We start from the raw sequence: 25,072 nt of genomic DNA on the forward strand, positions 1-25,072 counted from the left end.
TTTTTAACGCCCTACTTCATTCAAGCCAAATTAGTTTTTTTTAGACTTTATGAATTTTTTATTCATGCAAAAAATGCTTTTAGAAGTCACAACTTTCTGGGCATGCCAATTCAGTACTGCTCTAAACAAGGGCGGTTAGTGAGTTGGTGTGAAGCGCATTTGAATCTGTCAAGCATTGGCCAATCTTTAACTCATGCAATACATTGTAATGGCGCCGAAGCCGAAGTGTAAACAAAGAGTCTATCCTGCTCACGTCAGTTGATGTTCACATTAGGAACGAGCAGTATAGATTCTTTGTTTACACTTCGGCTTCGGCCTATTACAATGTTTTGCTAGAACTGGACATTCCGCGGTTTGATTTGCTGCAGATTTTGGTCTTGACAGTTTCAGTCACAGGGAAGTTGGCCTTGCTCACCCAGCTCGAACTGTCTAGCAAGTGTTAAAATCTAACAGGAACAAAATACTGCCGTGCAAAGAACATAGTACTTTTGTTAATTTGATTTGGTTAACCGCGGTGGATTTTCTTGAAATAATTCGAACTGTCAAAAATCCACCAAAGCATCTACCACATTGATCGCACAAAAATCTGTGGTAGAAAAGTATCCACCGGTAGATGCTTTGGTGGATTTTTGACAGTTCGAATTATTTCAAGAAAATCCACCGCGGTTAACCAAATCAAATTAACAAAAGCCCTCATAATTTAAAAAGTTTTTCTGAAACAAATCCATAAAGCAGAAAATTTTAAAGAACCAATTAACTGTCAAGCTGGTCATGCGTCATGCCAGACTTGACATTGCCATAAGAGATTCCATCCGTAAACCGATTTTTACCGAGAAGAATCTGAACTCACAATTATGGTCCATTTAGCTTTACCGGAAGAAACTGACCGAGAAGTGTCGCTGCTCTTGGTGAATCTTTTCCGGCGGACATGCATGCATGCTGAATATCCAAACAAATGCCGCTGGAATTGCACATCAGCTGTTGGGAGTGGACGTTCCGGTGGTCACAGAAAACGGTTCATCTGATCTGATAAGTTTGGTGTAGACTTCCTCTACGGTAAGAAGACGCTTATTAAATTTCAATTTGTGAAGCATTTGCTCAAAGCCGACACTTTCTTAACTTCAATCTTTTCAACACTTACCAAACATCTAATTGTCCTAAACCGGAGCTCAAGAACACTGTGGACCAGAAACATTCCCGATTACCGCAATAATGCAAGCGCATTCAATTAAAACCACTTTAAAACGACCGCTCCCTAACAGCAACTGTTTTGTTTTGATTTGCTGTCACTCGATACACAACAGTTATTTGGGAAATTTACATATGTTTCAAAATTACATTGATACATTTTTACATCTTATTCAAGATTTACATGATTCAGATCTTTTTATAATTTGCAAAATCTATTGTATTTACATGAGATTTGTTAATTACATGCAAATAGATTTTACATGATCGCTTTTTACATCTGATTTGGCAATTTACATACAATTTCAATTCTACATATTCGAAGTTTACATTGAAAACATAGTTTACATGACGTGGAAATTTACATATTTTTTTCTGTGTATCACATTTGTACAATGAACCGCTACATATGTGATTTTTCCCTATCTTAATGTGGGTGTTAGGTTAGGATGCGGGTTTTTTTTTAAATTTAGATTAAATTAACATCAGTTCTCGGTGACCAAAACAATATGGGAATAAAAAAGTTTTCGGATAAAAGAAAAGTAAATTAGAACTGTTCTATTTATGGAGCGCAAGGGTAATGCAGTACGGCTTTGTCTTGAATACCAAGCTACCAGAGCAAGGCTCAAGACACATCCCAGAAATATCCGAACGCAATAAATGTCATCGGCAGAACCAAAGTAACGTGCCGATTGTATGTATAGGCGGTGTGCGATCATTTCTTTTGGCCGTCCGGGAGTCATATGGATGACGCTGCAGGAATAAGTTGTCTCTGTACATTTACTGTGTGTTTCGCTCAGTACTTGTACAGAGCCAAATTAGAAGGCTAAAAGACTTGATCACACACACATACTTCCTCAAATGGCCCTTCGCTGACTTAGTTTCCGTCCTTTATATCTTCTTCTATGACTCCTAGTCGACCTATCCACCTAAAATTTCATTATCTTTCTTCTAAAATTTGCGTCAGATTTCACCGATAAAGACCGATTAGATTAAATTAACAAATTTAGTTTTAGTAGAATTTAGGATTTTAACTATAAATATCCACTTCTTATACTTTGCCTTTAGTTATTTAGGGATAAAATTAGTAATAGTGAATTTAGCTATTCTACACAGAAAAAAATATTTCTGTAAATTTACATCATTTATCATGTACCAAAAGGTATCATGATAAATGATGTATATTTACATGAGAAACATCGGAAATTTACATGTTTTTTATTGTAAATGGCCCTACCCAGAACTTGGTGAAATCGTGTAAATTTCCAATAAAAATGATGTAAATTTACAAAAGCAAAAAAAAATTTTTGCTTCGCTGTACCTACACAGAAAAAAAAATGTAAATTTACCCAACACTGAAACCATGTTTCAGATGTAAACATGATGAATGTAAATTTGAAAACTCATGTAAAGAGTTGAATAGCACATAAACAACCTCCATGTAAAATGAGATTCAATGTAACACTTGAATCTCATGTAAACGAAACTTTTATTTGGGCAAATCCTAAATTTGAAAGTATGAAAAACATGTAAACGAAAGTTCGATGTAATTTTTTTTAAAATGTAAATTTAAATTGCTGGTTTGCGAGTGACAGCAAAGGCGAAACACAAAATCAAATCGATTCAATATTATGTTTGGTGTGCAGCGGAGCGGAAGTGTTTATAAGTACCAGCGTCAAATGTCAAGCTGCGATTGAGTCAAAACAAAACATGTTGTGTTTTGGTAATCAGTGAAAATTTAATGTTGTTTGGTTGCCTCCTTATTGGCTGATGTTCTTAGTGATTTGTTTTGATTGTTTTGGTGCCGGACCTATTTCGGAAGATATCCGCAAAAATATCCAGCAGCAAGTTTGTACTGATTTGACGTTTGCTGAGGAAAGTCGAAACATTTGGTTACTACTTGTAAAAGACGATTAAGTAGATTCCAGAAACCCGTTGTCGACATAATTTTGATCAGTTTCTGCCTTCTGGAACTTTTTATACAAATGAAGCAAGATTTTAGCCGATAGCGGACCATCCAGCAAATTCAAAAATCTCAACTCACAATATTACAACTTGCCGGGGTTTCTTGGTGAGTAAACAACACAACCACATCAACTATTTTACAGCTTTGATCTGCTGGAGCAGCTTGACACAAAAGGAGGACACAATTAAACCACTGTGCCAGGGCCTGGTGAAAGTTTCCTTACTCAGGTTGCAGGCCGGAAATGAAAAATCTATCTTGTTGTGTCCCCTGCAGCCTATCAACCGGGACTCGTCGAGCATCAGCTGGAAGATTGAGACTGATTCCCTTCGACGAGCTGAACCAATGCACTCCGAGGGCTTCTTGGTGAACATCCGCACTGGGAATAGTTTTAAAAACATCTCGCGATGGTAAGGATTGTTCCGGCTCTGCACATCTGAATCCATTACGAATTTTCGTAATTGTTGACTGCAAGTCAAGCTGTAAGGTAATATTTTTTTACAATAACAATCTAATTCCAAAAAAAACAGTGGAATAATCTAAAATTGTCTAAAAATATTTCTCTTACAAAATTGTTACTATTACGAGATCCACGACAACGTATCATTTTAGCACTTTTCTCTTTGACAGAGAGAATTAGACGCCCTGAGACGCCTGAGACTGAAAATCAAGCAAAACAATGTAAATGAACCGAAGCCGAAGTGTAAACAAAGAGTCTGTCCCGCTCGTTCCTAATGTAAACATCCACTGACGTAAGCAGGACAGACTGTTTGTTGACACTTCGGCTTTGGTCCCTTTACATAGTTTTGCTTGAAATGTAAATCATTTGACGTAAAACCAGCGTTGTCACATTCAGATTAAATTATAAAATAATTTAAAATAAAATAATTAGTGTAAAATGCATTTTAAAAACATTTTGCATTCAAATGTTCAGAATATGGCTTGTTATTTACATTTTTATATATATTTTTGCACTTTAGAATCATGAATAAAAATATTTACTTTCATTTATTGATACGCTTAAACAAATAAAGTTAAAAGTTAATATCCTTCTAGAACGATTCAAAATTTTCAATTAATTTGAATCGCCAAATATTGATTTTTTAAGGATTTAAATTATTGTCGTTTCAAATTTTGTGTCCCGATTTACCCTGACCCAGAGTGCTCATATTTCAGATGCTAGTTTTATATATCCAAACAATTGTAACAAAGAAATCTTTCGGTCCAACTCTGATCGCTGAAGGCGAAGTAAAAAGGCGTTATCTTGAGCAAGTACATCTATTAAACCCCAAAATGTCTACCCACAACTTCTCTTCTTCTTGTTGCGCTCTTCTTTCCGCTCTTCCTTGCGCTTTTCTTTGCGCTTTTCTTCCTCTCACCCCTCGCTCCTTCGCTACTCACGCTCGCCCGCTACAGCATCCTCCACGTGCGCCGCTCTGCAGCTGCTTCCATGTCCTCTTATTCTTTCTCTGCCGGCGACCAGGTTCCCACGATCTCCGTACGTTCCAAGCGGCCGCACGCCGCCTCCGGCATCCTTTGCTGTCTCTGGCAGGTTGGACCGGATTGAGGTGCCAGCCCGAATCGTTCCTCGAATGCCACGCGATGCAAATCCGAGCGCTTGTGATGACTCTCGCGCCGATGTCCTGAATGGCCGATCCCCACCAGCCTTGACGTGCAGAATCCAGCTCCGGAACCTTGCGGAGGACGAGCTTAGATGAGCCAAGAGCGGATTCGTAATTCCCACAATAAGACCCTGAAATTCAATCGGATTAACCACTTGCCACACTCCAAGCCTTTTTCTTCTTCTTACCTTCAAGGGAGGGTCTTTTGATGGCTGATTTGTGGATGTGTTCTGCTCGGGCTTGTCCTGCTGCTCGTTTTGATCGTTTCTGTGCTTTGAGGATGAGTTTTAGTTTTTTCGCACGACACCATCTTGTTTTTTAGTCTTACCCGCTGATTCCTGGCTCCCTTCTGGCCAAATTCGTCGTCGCTTCCCGTTCGGGGTGTTTCGCGTGTCCCGGCCCAGTGGGGCGGGGTGTTCCGCGGCAAATCCCGCGTCCGATCCGTCACGTTCCGGACTCTCCAACCAGAACTATCTCATGCCCGGATTTTGCTCGGACATCCAGCTGGCCAAAGGGTTCGGCCGTCGTCGTGACGGGGCCGACCTTGCCGACCATGCACCCGACACTTTCGCACTTTCATCGGTGACGCGATTCACAACGATCGACACATTTTTAACGGCCACCTTGTGCACGTCGGCACGACGACCCTTCCACCCTTCACGCCGGGCCAAATCGGACTACCCTCTCCTGCTTGCTTGTGGTAGCCGTGGAGTGGACGCGAAATTTCTCCGTCGCGCTCTCTTTTTCTCTCGCTTTCGCAGGCTTGCCTCGTCTCGTGGTGGTGGTGATCGTTTTCCGGTGCGACCAAGTTGACATCAGCTCGGGGCAAATTTGCGCGATACAAACATTTTTCAAGCGACCGAGGGGTGATTGCACCGATTTACTTGCAGACTTTTCACAAAATTATGCAGACTTAGACTAAACATTACACAATCCCTAAAAAAATCAGGCGTCGCGTTATCAGGGGTGACATTGGGTCGAGGGTGAGATTGGGTCATACAAATTTCCTCATTTTTGTATGACCCAATCTCACCCCAGATCTAATGTCACTCCTGATGACGGTCCTAACGACGTCCCTAACAAATAGTTTTGCCTTGTTTGTGGACTAAAGAGTTATCTAAAGGTGTATTCACATTATACCGCATCCGCAGTACGGACGCACAGTGCGGACGCGATTTCTCCAATGCATTTCAAATGTTCCCATTCACACTGTTCCGCATCCGTATACGGATCCGTACTGCGGATACGGATGCGGAACAGTGTGAATGGCTGCATATGGAATGCATTGGAGAAATCGCGTCCGCACTGTGCGTCCGTACTGTCGAATTTTGTGCGGATGCGGCTGCGGCTGCGGATGCGGTATAATGTGAATACACCTTAAGCCCGCTCTCACGCACACTTGCACGCCATTTGTTTTGCTGACCGGTACAAAATTTAACCTCAATCTTTTTCGTGTACGTACCGCAATACATGCGCACGTAGATAACTCTATAGAGTTATCTACGTGCGCATGTATTACGTGTACGTACACGAAAAAGATTGAGGTTAAATTTTGTACCCGCCAGCAAAACAAATGGGGTGCTAGTGTGCGTGAGATCGGCCTTAGATAACTCTATAGCTCTTAAAATAATTCTGAAAACTCAATGCAAATTTTTCGTCTACTCATACAGATTTTGTTTACACAATCCAATTTTGCAATCCTGCAGGATGCTTGAACTAAAAAGCATTTTCAGTCGCGGGTAGTTGACATTTTTCTGCGCGAACTGTCACCACCACGACCCAGAAAAAAATGTGTTTTTGTTGTTGCGCCGCCTGCTGTGACTGAGTTTTGTTTAATATGCAAGTTTGTCTGGATTTATTTTTGTGATAATTCACAATAATTATTATTCGATTTTTTCAGCTAGAATTTTACGAACCTTGCCGTGGAGGACAAAAGTGCTTTTCTCCGCGAATCGTAGCTCTCCGGCTGCGTCACCTTGATCGAGACCAACCCAAAGTACCCGGATATGATCCTGTCCTCGTCGCGCGACGTGACCCTGATCGTGTGGAAGCTGACCCGGGACGACGCCAGCTACGGCATCCCGCAGAAGCGCCTGTACGGCCACTCGCACTTCAGCAGCGACGTCGTGCTGTCCTCGGACGGTAACTACGCCCTGTCCTTCTCCTGAGACAAGACCCTCCGTCTGTGGGACTTGGTCGCCGGCAAGTCGATCCGCCACTTCGAAGATCATACCAAGAACGTCCTGTCGTTTGCGTTTTCCGTAGACAACCGTCAGATCGTATCCGGCTCGCGCGACAAGACCATCAAGCTGTGGAACACGCTTGCCGAGTGCAAGTAGAACCAGGAAGACGGTCACTTCGACTGGTTGTTCTGTGTGCGCTTCTCGCCGGACCACTCCAACCCGATCATCGTGTCCGCCTTTTGGGATCGCACCGTAGGTCTGGAATCTGGACAATTAAATGCTGAAGATTGACCATCTGGGCTGTGGCTACCTCAACTCGATGTCCGTGTCGCCCGACGGTTCCCTGTACGTACACGTCCGGCGGTAAGGATTGCAAGGCGTTCCTTTGGGGTCTGAACGATGGCAAGCATCTGCACACGCTGGAGCATCAACGCGATCTGATTCTTGCCGGACAAATACAGTCTGTGCGTCGCCTACGTCTCGTCGATCAAGATCTGGAGTCTTGCTTGCAAGACCATGGTCGAGGAGCTGAAGCCGTCGAAGGCCGACCCGCCGCAGTGCCTGTCGCTGGCTTTGTCCACCGACGGACAGACCTTGACGCCGGCTACATCAACAACATCATGAGCGTCTGGTAGGTGTCCGTATCGGCTCGCTAAGAAGTGTGCGCTAACTCAATCCAGGGGCACCAGTCGTCGCCAGGAGAAGAATAAGAACGGCGTGGCCGATTACTCGTAGAAGCGAGGACACTAGACGCCGTCGTCACAGCAAAACATCATCCGGAAATCACTCGTGGAAGCAGGCCAGAAGAGTTACACTTAGCTGGTAAGTTGAAGGTAATAGATTCGCTACAATTGTGGAGTAAAAATTTATACTTTTTTATACAGCTCGCCCACGTCGTTGATCCATTCAGCCCAACCAGAAAGGCCTAACGTGGTTTGAATTTGGTCGATCGCTGGATTGACGCAACAACTTGAAAGTATTTTGCTGCGCGACGTCAACCTGCAGCAGGTGGTTTCGGTCGAGCCGTCCGTGTTCGCCTTTATCACCAGTACTACAGTTCGAGCCTGAAGATAGAGCAGATCGAGATGAGTATTCGGCTAGGAAGATCTTTAGAGGTTTGAATTGCTTAACTGTAAGTATTGCCATTTTTTTTTCTGAGTAAATCCGCAGAGTTAAAATCACAATCTAAATTCTTATCAAAATAGTGTGCATTTTATGGAATTTGGTTTTACTCCGTTGAATTTAAAATCCCATGCTATTTTTCAAGCTTTTGGTTGCCTACAGTTTGAAATGATTCTTTTTTGTATTATCTGGCAATAATAAGCATTATGTCAATGGAATCATGTGCTTGAATTGATTAGAAATGATTACAAAAGAGTGATCTTTCATACTACATTTTGGCCATAAAAGTATTTGAAATTTACATCGGATTTAAAATTCAACGGAGTAAAAATTCGAACCTTGGTAAATTTACGTAGATTTCATCGGAAATTTACATGTTTTCGAAACGCTTTTTGTTCTACAGAATTAAATCGGATGACACGTAAATTTCAAATGAAGTTGATGTAAATTAGCATCATTAATGACGTGCACTTTTGGTACATCATAAATGATGTAAATTTACCGGATTTTTTTTTTCTGTGTAGGCATTTTTCTTTGAGAAACGAAGCTTTGAAGGGTGTTTGACATTTATTTGTTTTTGTTTGCTGGACGTTGCCATGATTCTCTTTTATAGCTGGTCAGCAAGAAAAAACAAATTTCAATCGAGTCTTCATTTTGCATCGTTCTGTAAACTGATGCTTCTCTTCCTCGACGGTCCCTTGGATATTGACAACCAGAGAGTCGACTGTAACTTGAAAACGGTGCATTTTATCAAAATTTCACAAAAGTACTTTTTGATTGCAAATTCAATTTTACATCGAAAAATGAAGTTGAAAAATGTTTGCGACCAATATTTCGATTTTTTGAAAAAAAATCTGTTTTGATTCAAAAAAACATAACTCGGTCAAAGATTTTTTGCCCATTCTGTAAATTTCTGAAAAGTTGGCAAACATATCAAAAAATTAAAAAAAATAAGAATAGTGTTTTTTTGCAAATCAAGTTTTAGTGACAAAAAGCGAAACAAAAAATCACAATTTTTTTACCGTGTATCATTTTTATCCAGTGTAGTCCATATCCATACCTACAACTTTGCTCAAGACACCAAATCGATCAAAAAATTCCTTCAAAAGATACAGATTTTTGAATTTTCATACATCATTTCTGTATGGACAGCTGCCAAATTTGTATGGAAAATTATATGAACGAACTAATGTAGCAAAATGGTTTCTTTGGGCATACCGAAGGCACCAAAAAAGTTTCAGCCGGATTAAAAAATACAAAAATTAAAGAAAACAGACCGATTCCGTAGAACTGCTCAACCGTAGTTTATGCAACAAGTTACAAAAAGAAGATTTTTTCAGCATGAGTCGGTGAACTCGTTGGATAAATATGACAAGGGCTGAAAAAATCAAGTTTTGCAACGAGTTCCAAACAACATTTTTTGCAATTCCGAAAAGACCTTTTGAATAGAATTGAAGTCAAATGTCCATGTATTTTTCAAAACAAGTGCTTAAATGATCAACTTTTCAGCATCCATTTTAGTGCTGAAAAGTAGAACTTTTCAGCATTTGTATTGAAGTGTGTTTTTATTTGATTCTGTTATTTTTAGAAGAGAAAAGTAGGCTGTTTCGTCATCCAAGGATGGAAATTGCAAAAAAACACTTTTTTTGCAATTCCGTTGTAAGATCTAACACAAACGCAGCCGGTTCGATTAAAGTACCTACACAGAAAAAAAATAATGTAAATTTGGAAGCTGTAATTTTGGAAGGTTGAATATTACCTCTTTTATGATGTAATTTTACCTCAATTTAGACTGAAAAAGTTACATTACACCAGAATAGTGGTAAAATTAATCATTTCCAGAGGTAAAATGACTCATTTATTCTGACATAAAAGATGTACCCCATCCCAGATGTAATATTACCATGATTTTTTTTTCTGTGTATGTTAAAAAGTCTTGTGATTAGATTACAATAAAATGTTTCTTATTAAACGTATTATTTTGATTTTTTTGTTTCAAATTCAAACATTCTTTATGTTTAAATTTTTTCTGTATTGATCATTTCAGAATCAATTAAAAAAAACTGCAACTACAAAACAAAATTATCCATTTCGTAAAAATGTGAAATATATGAAAAACTTAGATTGTTTTCTAGAAATGTACTAAAAGCAAATTGAAGTTGTTCTTGTTTGAGAAAATTGATTTAAATTGTGTTTTTTTAATAAATGTTTTAAACAACTTTTCAGTAATAAAGTTTTGATCGAAAAAAAGCTTAAAAACTCAAATTAATCAATACAAACAATTTTTAAATATTAAAAATGTCTAAAACATGAGTCAAAAAATCAGAGGGCAAAGCAATTTTTTTTATAAACTTCAATAGTTTAAGAAATTTGAAGAATAACGAATTGAAAACTATTCTATATTTATTTCGCTACAATTTTTAAATTTTGAGTATGTTTAAAATCATTTTTCAATATTTTGTAAAATATTTGAATAAAGATACACAACAACGCGAGATTTGAAATTCCGTTTGAATAAATTTTATCATTGTCTTTTTTTTAATTATTGTTTTGTTTAAGAAGCTTGCAACGATCAATAAAATTTTAAGTTTTTTAAAAGCCACTGATATTCAGGTATTAGGGGAAATATACCCATTTTAATCACACTAAGCCGTTCGACCAATTCTCATCACTTTTGCCGTTTTCCGCTATTAAATCAACATTTTCAGATGTATCAACAATAAAGAGTTGCTTGCTCACTTTTATTTGAGCTATTTATTACTTTGAAACAGTCAAAAACACTTTATTTAAGCTGTAATTCATGATAAAAGTGCTGATAGGCCGATAATAGAAATAGGCTGAGAAAGGGTATAGTTCCCCTATTTGCAATCGACAATAACTATTCAAAACCATTTAAAACAAATAATAATAAAAATAAATCAATTAAACTTATTTTTTGAAAGTCATCTTTGTTTTTCATTCTTAAAATCAAGGTATGTATGAATTTTATTTGCTGCACTAGTTTACATAATAATTTAATTGAATAGAACTTAAAAGATTGAAATTTAATTATTAAAATTGTTGACTTATTCAACTTTTATCAATCACTAGTTCCGGCCCGCCATTGCCTCAGAAAAATGAGATTTGGCCCGCTGGGCCAAAAGGTTGAGCACCCCTGGTTTAAGTGGTTTTCTTTTGCATGTTTCGTCTCCACTCTCTTTTGCGGGTGAAAAAAGTTTGCAAGCGAAACAGTTTTTTGCGATTATTCTATCCCTGCTATAGGCAAAACATTTCTAAATAATCGTGCGCCTCCACTAAACGAATCTTTCAAGAATTGTTCAATGGATACGCATGGTGTTGCAACCTTCACAATGTTTGTCTGCACAACATTGATAAGTTTTAGTTGGGGAAATATGCCATAATAGGAAAACCAGACTGAAATAAACTTGAACTGCAAATATTTCCAATATAAACTCCAAAGGTCAACTTGGGGCCAACACCACCCCCTTCCGGTACAAACCTCTCAATATTGATCCCGCCACAAATCCCACCCAATCCCACAAAGCCATCCAACAAACACTTCGCCTACTGCTCGTGCTGCTGCCCGGCGAACTGTTTGCGCAATGTATAAACACATTTCCCCCACCGCACTGTTCTAACTTCCGCTCTCTGTCTCTCCTCTCCCTCTCTTAGCTCGGTCGCCTTCCGGGAAGCCGGCGGTCACTCTCCCCCAACCTGACCACCGACGTGGTGGTGATGCTGGAAAACAACCTGTCCGGCCGGCCACGCTGCTTCACCACCACGTCCACGACGTCGACGCTGGCCGCGACCACCACCGAAAGCAGTCTCAAGGTGCCCCTGATTAGCATCAACGGTCCGATTTCAACGGGAGTTGCTGGGTCCGAGACCACCACCACCACCACGAACGACGTCAACGGCATCAACGGAGTCAACGTCAACAGTATCAACCGAAGTATTAGCAGGGAAAACAATCACTCGACAGCTTCGACGCCGCTGGCCTCGTCCCAGGCCTCGTCCAACCTGTCCATCGATGAGCTTAACCAAACCAACCAAACCACCGCCGCAAGTAAACAACACCAGCTGGGACTGCTCTCGGAGGAGGAGTCATCGGCGTCCCAGGCCGGGGAGGACAATGCCAATTGTCGGCATCATCCCCAGCTGAATCTTCAGCTTCATCATCACCAGCAGCAGCAGCTGCCGAGCAGCCATCAATTAATTAACGGTTATGATAGCGACGATGATGATAAAAGGAGAAGGAGCAGTAGTAGTCCCACCCCCACAGTCGGAGACATTCCATGCCGGAACGGTCCGAAACGGGAGACCTGCATTTAACAGCTGGCATCACCACTTCGTGGTGACGACAACGTCCGTTGGCGGTAAACCGCTAGAGCACAAATAAGTGGTTCTGATTTGTAACTAGCAAGCTGGGAAGAGAAAATGAGAGATCCATTTGTTCATTTGACCGCAGAAGTGAATCGGAAATCTGGGGAAGCTTGTTTGGGCGACAAGCTTCGCCGACGATGGCGGACAGGGTTTGCTTGGTACCGCAAAACACTATTAAAAAAAAAGCAATTCTTTCAGATTTTCGGCATTGTTCTTGGGGTGGCTAGGCACACTGAAAAGTTAATTACAGCATTCGATTTTTTTTTTATTTGTTTAACGGTTCTTAAAAAGTCATCTTTTGACCACTATGGCTCAAAAGATGACTTTTTTAGTACACTGAAATATATCAATGGACAAATTATTGAAGATGCAAATTTTTGTTCAAGCTTTTGGGCAAATAGTGTTTTTTTTTAAGGAAAATATCAAAAATCCATCGTGCAACTACTTACTTCTCCTGTCATTCTTGAACGATGAAAAAGCCTACTTTTCCGAACAAAAAATATCAGAATCGAATAGTAACACTTTTCAAATTAAATGCTGAAAAGTGAAAATAGCCTAAGATGTTACAAAAAGACTCACGAAAAAATTATTTACACTGAAACCCCGATAGTTTGACACCAATTGTGATCAAACGAATAGGGTCACTTTTTAGTTTGACACCCTCTTTACACGGAACTCACACACACTACCTAACGTTTGGTCATATTTTGGGTTTCCATGTAAAATTATCATTTGAACCCAAAATATGACCAAAAATCGATTTTGCGACACTTTGGGTCAATTCTGAGGGCAGATTCAGATTCAGCGGGCAAAATTACAATGAAAAACATATATTTGGACCATTTTTGAAATACGTTAGGGTGTTCCCATTAGGTTTTCCCTTGAAAATTAGCCTTTTTCAAATGACGATCTCCTCTTTCAAATGCAACCTAGTGCTTAAAATTTGGCTTGCGGCTTTTCGAGATATTTAAGTTTTAAATTTGCGTCTTTTGTACCTTAGAATGGCAAAAAATAAATTTGTTTGTTTTTTAAAGCTCTAAAAGTGCCCCGAGCATCACTTTTCTCTAAAACATAACCTTGAATTGCCACATTCAAAATACTGATTTTTGAAGGTTTGCTCAGATGCTTTCAATAAATTGGGTCATAGAACGCGTAGATTACGAGATAAAATTTTGGTGTCTTCGACAAAGTTGCTTGGATTGGCAAGCTCAACAATTTTTTAGAAGACAAAAAAAACCCAAAAATATTCCTGAAAAGTTAGATTTTCAAAATCACCCTAATAGTGAACCACCCTAATTTTCAACCCAACCAAAAGTTGCCCTTTTTCATTTGCAACAACTCTTCTAAAGACACCAGCTCCAAAACTTCACCATTTTTCGGAAAATCCGTTTTCCACTTAATTTTGCGATCTGGACCACTGTGCAGTGGTCAATATGTAAAATTGCCTGAAGAATCTATTCCCGTATTCGGTTTTTGAAAATTTTGACGTTTAGAGCACCTTTCAAAAAAAACAGTTTCAGTTAATGATTTTTGTATTTTTTAGGTGAGTTGCTCCATCCTGCATTTTTCGAAAGTCTTTTTGTAACATCTAAGGCTATTTTCATTTTGAACGAAAAAAAAACGTGGGCTCATTTGACTTTTAAACTTAAAAATCAAAAATCTCATAAAAACGGCGTGTTTTTTTTTCAGTGTATTTTTTTCGGGAAGCCCGTCAAATTTCCTACAAGTTTGTCTTTGGCCACATTGTGATACGATGCAACGGCTACGAGATACAGAAATATTTAATTTACGAATGACAAAAAGAATTTAAGCACTTACACCCTTCTCAAATGTCATTATCGAGTGAAACTGGCTCCATATTCACAAAAATTGCTTACATAAGCGTAGGATAACATGTCTACAAAGTTTCATTGAAATCGGTGAGGGTCGAGAAAAAAGTACATTTAAAAATCCTGTTTTGAGCTCGAATTGCTCTTATTTAAATGGTTAATAGACAAAATACTTGAACATTTGACTCAAAAGGTGTTTTTTTGGAAATGCAATAAAAAATGTTTAGAACTCGTTGCAAAACTTGATTATTTATCCAACTCGGTGAACCTCGTTGGATAAATGTACGACTCGTGCTGAAAAAATCTTCTTTTCGTAACTTGTTGCATAAACAACTATTAGGAGCTAAATTTCAAAACTGTTCAAGTTTGCTTAACATTAGAATAGGAATTTTTTTTCAGCGCTTCAAAATTATTTGTTAAGAGGTGCGTTTCTTTCAAAAAACAATTTTTGAACTCAAAAAGCCTTAAAAAATTAAACATTCTGTAGTACCTTTTCAAAAGAGCGAAACCTTAGATGTAAACAAACAGCCTATCCCAGTTGCTGTAGTGACTGTCTTAATGCTTATCTACCCCTTTCTGGTGGTGCTTCAGATTTTGAATGTGTTCTCCCAAACATGTTTTATTTCAAAAACGGTTGACGCTATTGTACAAAAATAATCAGAAATCAGCAATCCTGCCTAGTTTTATTAAAATTTATTTTTTTAAGTGTTATAGTTCAATAAAAAAAACGAAGTTTAATCAATTTCCTGTTAAATTTTGATATTTTTCCGAAACATTACTGCATGTATATAGTTTTAAAAAGTTTGCATTCCAAGTTTCAAAAAGTATTTCAACGCAAATTTGTCATATCTGGCAACACCGTACGTAAATTTTAAGTACGTCATTGAATTCTACGCTAAAAATTCTTCAAATTTACTTACAAAAAACTTTGCTTTTTGTTATGTTTTCTCTTACAAATTGCAGGAAGAGTATATTTACAGTTAAACCTCGCATAGTGAGCAGACGTAACGCTTTGTATTTTGTCGATTCCGCAAGCATGATATAATATTATTGAATTCTTTTTGAAGCAATTTGTTCGTTTTGTTCCAATCTACAATCTGCTTAAAACGTTTACTAATATATTCTATCGTTTTAAAGTAATCGAAAAATACAAAGCGTAACGCCTGCGCACTTTGCTAGGTTAAACTGTATCTACAGTTAAACCTCGCATAGTGCGCAAGCGTTACGTTTTTTATTTCTTCGATTACTTTAAAACGACATAATATTTTTGCAATCTTTTTAATGCTATTTGTAGATTTAAACAAGTCAAACAAGTTGCTTGAAAAAGATTGCAAAAATATTACGTCGTTTTAAAGTAATCGAAGAAAAAAGCGTAACGCCTGCGCACTCTGCGAGGTTAAACTGTATCTACCTTTAAATTTTACTCGCTGGGTCCTGTTTCAGGGAAAATATTCACAGTACAATTAACTGAAAGTAGTGCTGATTTTCTGAAGAATTGCTTAACTTGAACTTAATCTTATGCTTAAAGTACAAAACATGCATCAAACAAAAACACAAAAAAAACAAACGTTGAGACCAGAACAGAAATATATTTGTATCATAATTTAAAAAAAACTAGACCGGTACCGGTAAACCCTGTCTGTGCCTACCTGTTCTTACCAATTTATTCGAACGGACACTCGATCTCTTTTCAATATCCTAGCTAAGTTTACCGCCGGACCCTCGCCATCATCACAAAACACCGAATCTCGTAGCGATTTTGGCCACTTTACTGTAAAAAAGCTAAACAAACACACACACAAAAAGAGCGAGAGAGAAACGGCGAAAGAACTGAAAATGGCTTCGCAGTGGTCCTTCGAAGAAATTTCGCTTCTCCACCGCAAACCATTTGCTAGAATCTCGTTTTAAGAAGAAGAAAACAAAACGTAAGAGAGAGAGTCTGCTACCCAAATAGCGATTAATATTAATATATTTTTCCCACGTTTCGGGGAAAGCGAATTGCAGCATGTATAGTTAGAAAACCCCACCCACCCACGTGTGGTGGGCCAGCTTAAAAAAGCGCGTGCAAGCCAAAACAGAAAGATACAAAAATTGTGAACCAAAACTGAAGCAACACAAATATAATAATGCAAAGAATTAGATAAAATGTTACCATTTAAGAGGACCGTTTTATATGGAAGCTTTTCTTGGCTGTTGAAAATAGATTTATGATTATTGTACGAAAAGGTATGAGTTTGAATTGCAAGTGATGACATATCCCTCTCCCTGGTCACCAAACTGCGGCCCGCGGGCAGGTTTTGAAATTAATGTGAAACCCGGTCCACCTTGGGGTTCTCATATCAAGAACTCATTTTCTTTATAAGCAAAAATGAAAAAAATGAATAAAATTTAAGAAAATTAAAAAAGTGATATTTATGCCGGGACCGTGGTGTAGAGGTAAGCGTGGTTGCCTCTCACCCAGTCGGCCTGGGTTCGATCCCAGAAGGTCCCGGTGGCAAATTTTGAGACGAGATTTGTCTGATCACGCCTTCCGTCGGATGGGGAAGTAAATGTTGGCCCCGGTCTAACCTAGAGGTGTTAGGTCGTTAGCTCAGTCCAGGTGTAGGAGTCGTCTCCCTGGGTCCTGCCTCGGTGGATTCGCTGGTAGGCAGTTGGACTCACAATCCAAAGGTCGTCAGTTCGAATCCCGGGGTGGATGGAAGCTAAGGTGTAAAAAGAGGTTTGCAATTGCCTCAACAATCGAGCCTTCGGACACCTAGTTTCGAGTAGGAAACTCGCAATCCAGAACGCCAAGGCAATGCTGTAGAGCGAATAATTTGATTTTTGATTTGATATTTATCATAACTCATTTTTATTTACACGGTTTATGGAAGTGAAAAACTAGTGGTGTCTTTTTTCAAGAGAAATTTTTGAAAGATTTCGTACTTGTATTTCTTTCAAAATCTATGATTTTTGATAGTGTTTCAAAATACTAACTTTTATTTAACTAGAAACAACGTTGCTTGCTTTATTAAATCAGATTGAATTCTCTGGACAACCTTCAATTTTCTTGACAAAATTAAAAAAAAAATCAGTTAAAATCAATAGATGAGTTTTGGGTAATATTTTTAGCTTCATACTTCAAGGAAAAGTGATGTTCAAGCTAAAAGCCCTGAATATGGATTTTTTTTTGCAAAAAAAGGAATTTATTTAATTTTTAATAATATTCATTTCATAATAACAAAAAAATTAATTTCATATGAATATAATAAAGAGGCAGAACCAAGTTTAACCAACCACCACAACCCTCAAACCATAAAAGATTTTTTGCGAATATTGACGCCAAACTTACTTCTAAATTTTAAAAAATGCCACTCAGAGATGGCAGATAAGTAGTATTATTTGCCATTTTTTGAGTACAAATGCTTAAAAAAATAAAATGATTGTCCTTACGAGTACCTAAAAAACGAGAACTCTTTGTTTATAAACCAATAAGAAATCTTTTAATTCCCGAGCAGACGGAAATAACTTGGGAAGGTCAGTTTTTGATATTGTGAGAAGATCGAAATATGTTATTCGGATGATCGGATTAGTTATTAAAATAACAAAAATTAATAACAAAGATTTGTTCGAAGAATAACTTAAGCTGTTATTATGTTGTTATTGCAATAACAAACCAATAACACAGAAGGAATCATGAAGGAATAACAAGATTTGTTATTTTGTGCGGAGAGGTGGAGCAGCATAATAACAAAAAATGTTATTGAACTGGTATGTCTCCATAACAAAAAAAAGTTATTGTTTTGGTTTATTTGTAATTTGCAAATAAACCTGCAGTTGCCATAACTCTTCTGTACTAGTCAGGGCTGCAGAGTCGGGTACCTCCAAGCGACTTTGAATCCATACTTTGAAGACAACTCCGACTCTGGATGCAGGATATGACGTAAACGACAACTTCAGCTCTCCAAAAATACCCGACTTCACAGATTCCGACTCCAAGTAAAAGTTGCTGAAAATTTGCTGAATCCGATACAGTCTCCAAGGTCTCACTCCAGCTCGAACTTCAACGTCAGCTCCGACTTCCTGGCTCTGTGAAAATAATAACAGTTTTTGTTATTCACACTTCAAAAATTCTCAATAAATAATCAATTCCATTAGGGAATATAACAAAATTTTAAAAAAATGAACTCTCAAAAGTTAATTTTATCGGATTAATTTTAGCTTGAAACCCAATTTCATGGTGAAATAAATGACTCCGATGAAATTGGTAAAAATTATCCCATAGTTCTAGCCAATTTTAGCAAAGTCCCTTAGGGGTATATCAAATAATTAAAAAAATCAACTTTCATCATTTCAACTTTTTAGAATAACTTTAGCTTAAGGACCCCATTTCATGGGCAAAATAATGACCCCGACGAAATTAGACAAAATTATCCCAAAGATCTAAACATATTTAACAAAAGAAAAAATAATAACAGATTGTGTTATGGACACTTAGAAACTTTTCCATTTATGCGATTTATGGTAATTTTATTTCTAAGTCAGTATACAGAACGAATAACAAATTTTGTTATTAGGAGAGTTTTTGAAATGTATAACATTTCCTCTTATTAGCGTGTTATTGAACATTTTCAATATAATATCACTTCAATACCAAATTTAGTTATTTTATCAAAAACTGTTATTATTTTTTCTTCTTGAAGTTGAACATCAGGATAAAAAAATAACACTTTTTGTTATTTTAACAGGATTTGTTATTGAAATATTATTAATTTTGTTATTACCGTCTGCCCGGGAATAAAGACATTTGGTTCTATCATTGCCGAGATACAGCTATATGAAGTTAATAATTTCAAAAAACGGGTGCCTCGATATCTGAACACTGCCTTGACTAAATAGGCTCAAAATTTTGGTGAAGACTCGTTAAACCGGTCCCGTGTGCATGACGAAGGCCGATTTTCAAAAAGTTTATTCTCAGAAAAGTTAAAAATATTTTTATGTTTTTCATATTAAAAACCGTCAGTTTTTGATTTTTGTATTTTTTAAATGCTAAATTTTAAAATCGAGCTTCATCATTCACACGAAATATGTCTTGCGAGTCTTCACCCCAAATTTCAGCCAATTTGGTCTATCCCATCTCGAGATATCGTGGCACCCGTAAATAAACTCGGTGTTCAGAAAAAAAACCCTCACAGTTTAATCATGAAATATCTTCATGAAACTTTCAGGAGTGATTGAAAATCATCTTTTAAGTTGATTTAATAAATTTTTCGTATTATGAAATTTTGTGATTTTCTACATGTATGTAACCCCTTCAGATCAAATCAAATTATTCGCTCTAAAGCATTGCCTTGGCGTTCTGGATTGCGAGGTTCCTACTCGAAACTTAGTGTCCGAAGGCTTTATTGTTGAGGCAAACCTGCAAACCTTTTTTTACACCTTAGCTTCCATCCAACCCAGGATTCGAACTTACGACCTTTGGATTGTGAGTCCAACTGCCTACCAGCGACTTCACCGAGGCAGGACCCAGGGAGACGACTCCTACATCTGGACTGAGCTATCGACCTAACCCTTTAGGTCAGACCGGGGCCAACATTTACTTCCCCATCCGACGGAAGGCGTGGTCAGACAAATCTCGTCTCGAAAAATGCTACCGGGACCGTCTGGGATCAAACCCAAGCCGCCCGGGTGAGAGGCAACCATGCATACCCCTACACCACGGTCCCGGATATGTAACCCCTTAATAAGGTTAACAATCATCATGCGGCCCGCGACTCTGAAGCAAATTGCCAAATTGGGTCCTAAAGCCCTATGTAAATTTTAATGTACATCGGTTAAAACACGATTAAAAACCATTTCTGATCACTTTTTTTTTTTTTTCATTTTAATGCAAAAAAATAAATTGGCAAGACAACATTTTTTCGATGGACAAATTATGGTCCTCTTGGAACGAGCTGTCAAGTAGGACCTTATCTGTCAAGAAGGATCGCGCAGTTAATTTTTCAAAATTGAAATTAATTTTTCAAAATTTAATAATTCATTTTAAATCCTTTGCGGTCCTACAAAGGATCATTTTACAAAGAAAAATAAAATTTATCGCTCTGAACAATAATATCCCAAATTTAAGCTTCATTTTAGGACCCAATTGGCCCGCGGTGTTCTGCTGGCTGAGGATCACTGGTGTAAACGCATGGTCTATTTGGCACTCAATCCTCTTCAAAGACTATGCGTCTCCACAGAAAAAATCCAAATGATTGATTTGTAAAGGGACCATCCATAAACCACGTGGACACTTTTTTGGGAATCTCGTACCCCCCCCCCTTCGTGGACAATTGTCCATATAAAAAAAAACTTTTGTATGGATCGTGGACAATCGTCATACCCCCTAAAGTGTCCACGTGGTTTATGGATGGTCCCAAAAATGTAATTTTTCCCTTTGACCCATAAAAAGTATTGGGGATTTGACAAAGTGGCCACATCTTAACTTAATGTTAAACATGATAAGGTTAATGTTAACATTGCCTTGTCGCCTTGTCGTAATAAGGTCCAGCTTGAGATGACCACGGCTACGTCACGACTGTCATTCACTTATATAAAGCGAGTAAGGTCAAAAGCGAACCAAGACCGAACCAAGTTTTAAGCACGTGGCGTCGGAAAAGGTCGTATGCAAACCGGACATTAATTACAAAAATACAAACTTTTTTCAGTTATTTTTTCTTTAAAAGGATTTACGTTTAGTCTCAAATAAAGTTGGCATATTAACACTTTGATGGTTAATTACATCTAGTTTAAAGCATTTTCGAATGAATTTAGCAAGTATCGAGGTTTTTAAGCGAAGATGGCGTTCGAATGGTGAACGCCCGAAATGTCAAAATCACGCAGTGGTACCAACATTACGGAACAAGTGTACCATGGCATGACAGCCACATTTTTTTTCTAATGTTGGTGCTACTGCGCGATTTTGACATTTCGGGCGTTCACCATTCGAACGCCATCTTCGCTTAAAAACCTGGATACGTTAATAAATCTAGATTACTTTTTCAAAACAACTTATGCGCCATGGGTTTCCTATGTACATAGGACCTTTTGAAAAAGTAAGCGAGAAATATTACAAACTCGATTACAAATGATTGAAATTAAAAAAAAATGCAAGAATGGGCGAGAAATTTGTTTACCTTGAAACTCTCTCTTTCACACTCCACTCAAAAGTCAAAATCGTGTTGCCAGTTTGATGGACATTTTTAGAAGTGTTGCTAGTAGCGGCACTTAGTCAGCATTACCTTAGCTTTTGGCAGTGCTAATCATTAATGCTGATTTGCATTGACAGATGCTGTTGGAAGACTAATCAGCAATAGAATGTCGTTTTGTAGCTATTTTGTGACTTTTTTAAGTGCTGGATGGTTACTCTGACAGTTATGCTACTCACAAAATTGGCATGTTTTCAAAAACCATAAAATAAGGGAACATATTTAAAATGTGTAATTTCGGAAAAATAAACAACCTTTCACGTCACTTTAGTACAATATATATTTGACTCACATAAAAATGGTTTAACCACAAATAGTTTTTCACTGCAACCACTTGGACAGTGCACTCCGCTGCTGGGCCCGATAATCGCCCAAACTGGCCCGGGCCCGCGCTAGCTCACCTATCACCAGCTTATCCGACGGAATCTGCTCCAGCGCCTGCCTCAAATCCGCAATGGCGAGTTCATAGTTTTTCAACGCGTTGTGAGCCTGTCCCCGCCGGAACAGCGCCTTGGCGTTGGTCGGATCGATGACCAGTGCGGTGTTGCAGGCAAAGACGACGTTTTCGTGGTCGGCTTCCTTGAGCAGGGCCGCGGCCAGATTGAGCGAGTTGGCCAGCTGAAACTGTTCCAGCCGGGTGCGGTCTTCGATTTGGCGGATTTTGTTGTTGAAGAAGTTGTAGTAGCGTTCGGCTTTTTTGTACCGCCGACAGGCGTCCACCCACTGTTTGTGCTTGTAGAAGTGGTTGCCGGCCTCTTTGATGGCACCGAGCTGGTCGAGCATTTCGGAAATCTGGAAGCGGGTGAGAGAGAGTTGAGAACGGGATTCCCTTTTCAAAACGATAAATTGCCAACTTGCCGTGAAATCATTCTCGAACTTGGTCCAATCTTTGGGGAACGGTGGCAGCGTGTCCACGGTTCCGTCGGCGTCGTTGATGCCCCAATCGCCGCCTGCCGGAATCTGGCCACAGTCGTAGATCGTGATTTCCTTCGTCGGTTCCCCCTCCTCGGTGGTGTACTTCTCCATCTCCCCAATGATGCCGATTCCCCGAATTACGTACCCTACGACCACGTTGGTTCCATTGAGGTGGGGACACTCACCGGAAGTTATAAAGAACTGCGAGTTGTTTGTGTGCTCCTTGCCGTGATTGGCCATGCTAACGGCACCGTCCTCGTGCTGAAAGAAAGTAATCAACAAATTTCTTAAGAAATGTACCAAAGTACTTAATCCTTAATCAAGCCCGTTCACCAACACAACTTCCCAGAAACTCACCAACAGCGTAAAGTTCTCATCCTCAAACGTTTTCCCATAGATGCTTTCGCCGCCACTTCCTCCCCCGCCGGAAATGTCCCCACCCTGGCTCATAAACAACGACTTGACCCGGTGGAACCGGGTGTCCTTGTAGTGCAGCTTGACGCCGGTCAGCGGCGACACGCCCCGCTCGCCGGTGCATAGCGCCCGGAAGTTCTCCGCCGTCCTCGGTACCACATCGGCCCGCAGCTCGATCAACAAGCGACCAACTGGAAAAGAACCCCATTCTCAAGTTGCAGCCCGGAAACGAAACGACGTACAGTGAATCAAATATTTGTCCGTACCCCCCCGTACGGAAAATGTTTGTAATATAAAAGTTCATAAAATACGACCAAAGTACCATGTTTTATACATCAATCGACGCGGCAGAATGTCCTCTTTAAGACACTGTCATTGGATTTGCAAAAAACTTTTTCTAAAAAAATACAAAAATAGTTTAATGAAAATAGTCAAAAAGAGGTCAAATAATTGTCCGTACCCTAATAAAAGTACAAAATCTGATCGATTTAAGTGAATTCATTTATGAAATGTTGTTTCTGTGTCAAATACTAGTACCTCTAGCCAGTTTGTGACAACTTTGAACTTCTGATAACTTTGTTAAGTTAGTTTATATTAAAAATTGGTTTAAATTTAGTTTTTTATGTAAAACTTATCAAAACATTAGTTTATAAACAACTATTTTTATAAAATTGCTATTTTATGTTGTAAGAGTCTCTATTGAACAAGTTTTAACAATATTTGTTCGAAATATACATTGTTTTCATAATTTTTATTGACATTTTTCGACCAAAAATACTGTTTCGGAACAATACCGTTAAACAATCCGGATTGTCCCGGAACCGGTTTAACCCCTCGGAGGGAAATTTTGTGGTGGTCAGATAGAGGACAAAAAAACCCACCTCATGCAATTTGAAGCATCCAATTTTGTCCACTTCAGCCCGATTACGAGTCCCTAGACTGAAATTTGAAATTTTCACTTTCCGTGCTGAGAATTTCTGTACCGGCCTGGGTTAGAATGTTTTGCTTGAGGAATTTGAAAATTTCAAATTTCAGACTAGGGACTCGTAATCGGGCTGTAGTGGACGAAATTGGATGCTTCAAATTGCAAGAGGTGGGTTTTGTCCTCTATCTGACCACCACAAAATTTCCTCCGAGGGGTTAAACCGGTTCCGGGACAATCCGGATTGTTTAACGGTATTGTTCCGAAACAGTATTTTGGTCGAAAAATGTCAATAAAAAGATGAAAACAATGTATATTTCGAACAAATATTGTTGAAACTTGTTCAATAGAGACTCTTACAACATAAAATAGCAATTTTATAAAAATAGTTGTTTATAAACTAATGTTTTGATAAGTTTTACATAAAAAACTAAATTTAAACCAATTTTCAATATAAACTAACTTAACAAAGTTATCAGAAGTTCAAAGTTGTCACAAACTGGCTAGAGGTACTAGTATTTGACACAGAAACAACATTTCATTAATGAATTCACTTAAATCGATCAGATTTTGTACTTTTATTAGGGGTACGGACAATTATTTGACCTCTTTTTTTGACTATTTTCAGTAAAATATTTTTGTATTTTTTTAGAAAAAGTTTTTTGCAAATCCAATGACAGTGTCTTAAAGAGGATATTCTGCCGCGTCGATTGATGTATAAAACATGGCACTTTGGTCGTATTTTATGAACTTTTATATCACAAACATTTTCCGTATGGGGGGTACGGACAAATATTTGACTCACTGTAATTAGAGCCCAAACCTTTTTCATCGCCAATTTTCACGTCAAAATACACCAGCGGATTGTTTGGGTTTGTAATCTCACGGTTCAGATTGATTACCGGTCCGGTTTCGGACATTGCTGCGAGGAGTAAGCTGCTTAATATTTAAGGATTAATGAACACAGTTTTAAAGTAATTTTTGATTTTAAAATATCGGAAGAACGGAGCAGCTGGATAAAAAGGGTGGACAACAAACTGAAACAACAACAACAATGTTTCAACCTCCGTCAAATGACGTTTTTCGATAGTGTTGCCAGTTTCTGCAATTTCAATACCGTCAACCAAAACCACCCAAAATCAGCTTTTGTTGACACACTGTAACTGAAAATCACACTTTGCTGAGTTCGTTTTCGCACTTTTTCATACGATTTTTTCAGTTTAACTACGATTACACTTTTTTGTGTTATCGCAGTCGAACTGAAAAAATCGTATGAAAAAGTGCGAAAACGAACTCAGCAAAGTG

At 38.5% G+C, this 25,072-nt stretch overlaps 2 protein-coding genes, 1 long non-coding RNA gene and 1 pseudogene across 6 annotated transcripts in view; 2 read left to right on the forward strand and 2 right to left on the reverse strand.

Annotated features, from left to right (window-relative positions):
* The window catches only part of LOC6048466 (neuropeptides capa receptor), a 164,698-nt gene extending 151,871 nt beyond the window's left edge, over nt 1-12,827 (forward strand). For all 3 annotated transcript variants that reach the window (XM_038260252.1, XM_038260250.1, XM_038260251.1), the window contains exon 11: nt 11,751-12,827. In XM_038260252.1, the coding sequence (XP_038116180.1) occupies nt 11,751-12,410 (660 nt within the window). In that variant the 3' untranslated portion in view covers nt 12,411-12,827. The remainder of the gene's footprint in view (nt 1-11,750) is intronic.
* On the reverse strand, nt 4,416-5,499 carry LOC119768839. The gene is made up of 3 exons (XR_005278251.1): nt 5,102-5,499; nt 4,962-5,040; nt 4,416-4,904 (listed from the first exon to the last, which is right to left on the reverse strand). It is a non-coding gene; the product is annotated as an uncharacterized LOC119768839 (long non-coding RNA).
* Nucleotides 6,611-7,929, forward strand: LOC119770666 (annotated as a pseudogene).
* Nucleotides 12,828-21,778: 8,951 nt separating the features above from the next.
* LOC6050495 (peptidyl-prolyl cis-trans isomerase D) lies at nt 21,779-24,824 on the reverse strand. 2 transcript variants are annotated; one of them, XM_038265437.1, is made up of 4 exons: nt 24,573-24,824; nt 22,789-23,036; nt 22,375-22,692; nt 21,779-22,308 (listed from the first exon to the last, which is right to left on the reverse strand). In XM_038265437.1, the coding sequence occupies exons 1-4, from the start codon at nt 24,685-24,687 to the stop codon at nt 21,838-21,840; spliced, it is 1,152 nt and encodes a 383-aa protein (XP_038121365.1). In that variant the 5' UTR covers nt 24,688-24,824; the 3' UTR covers nt 21,779-21,837. The 2 variants fall into 2 exon arrangements, with proteins under 2 accessions (XP_038121365.1, XP_038121366.1); XM_038265438.1 differs by having other exon boundaries at nt 24,591-24,823.
* Between the last annotated feature and the right edge of the window lie 248 nt (nt 24,825-25,072).

The sequence above is a fragment of the Culex quinquefasciatus genome, chromosome 3 (genome assembly GCF_015732765.1).
Source record: "Culex quinquefasciatus strain JHB chromosome 3, VPISU_Cqui_1.0_pri_paternal, whole genome shotgun sequence".
In the NCBI taxonomy this organism is placed as follows: Eukaryota; Metazoa; Arthropoda; class Insecta; order Diptera; family Culicidae; genus Culex; species Culex quinquefasciatus.

Bases quoted from the DNA above. Each gene is read 5' to 3' on its own strand.
- LOC6050495 (XM_038265437.1), bottom strand. From the start codon at position 24,687: ATGTCCGAAACCGGACCGGTAATCAATCTGAACCGTGAGATTACAAAC. The intron at 23,037-24,572 runs GTGAGTCAAATA...GTTCTTTTCCAG, and splicing joins AGGTTTGGGCTCTAATTACA to TTGGTCGCTTGTTGATCGAG. The intron at 22,309-22,374 runs GCAAGTTGGCAA...ACCCGCTTCCAG, and splicing joins AGTTCGAGAATGATTTCACG to ATTTCCGAAATGCTCGACCA.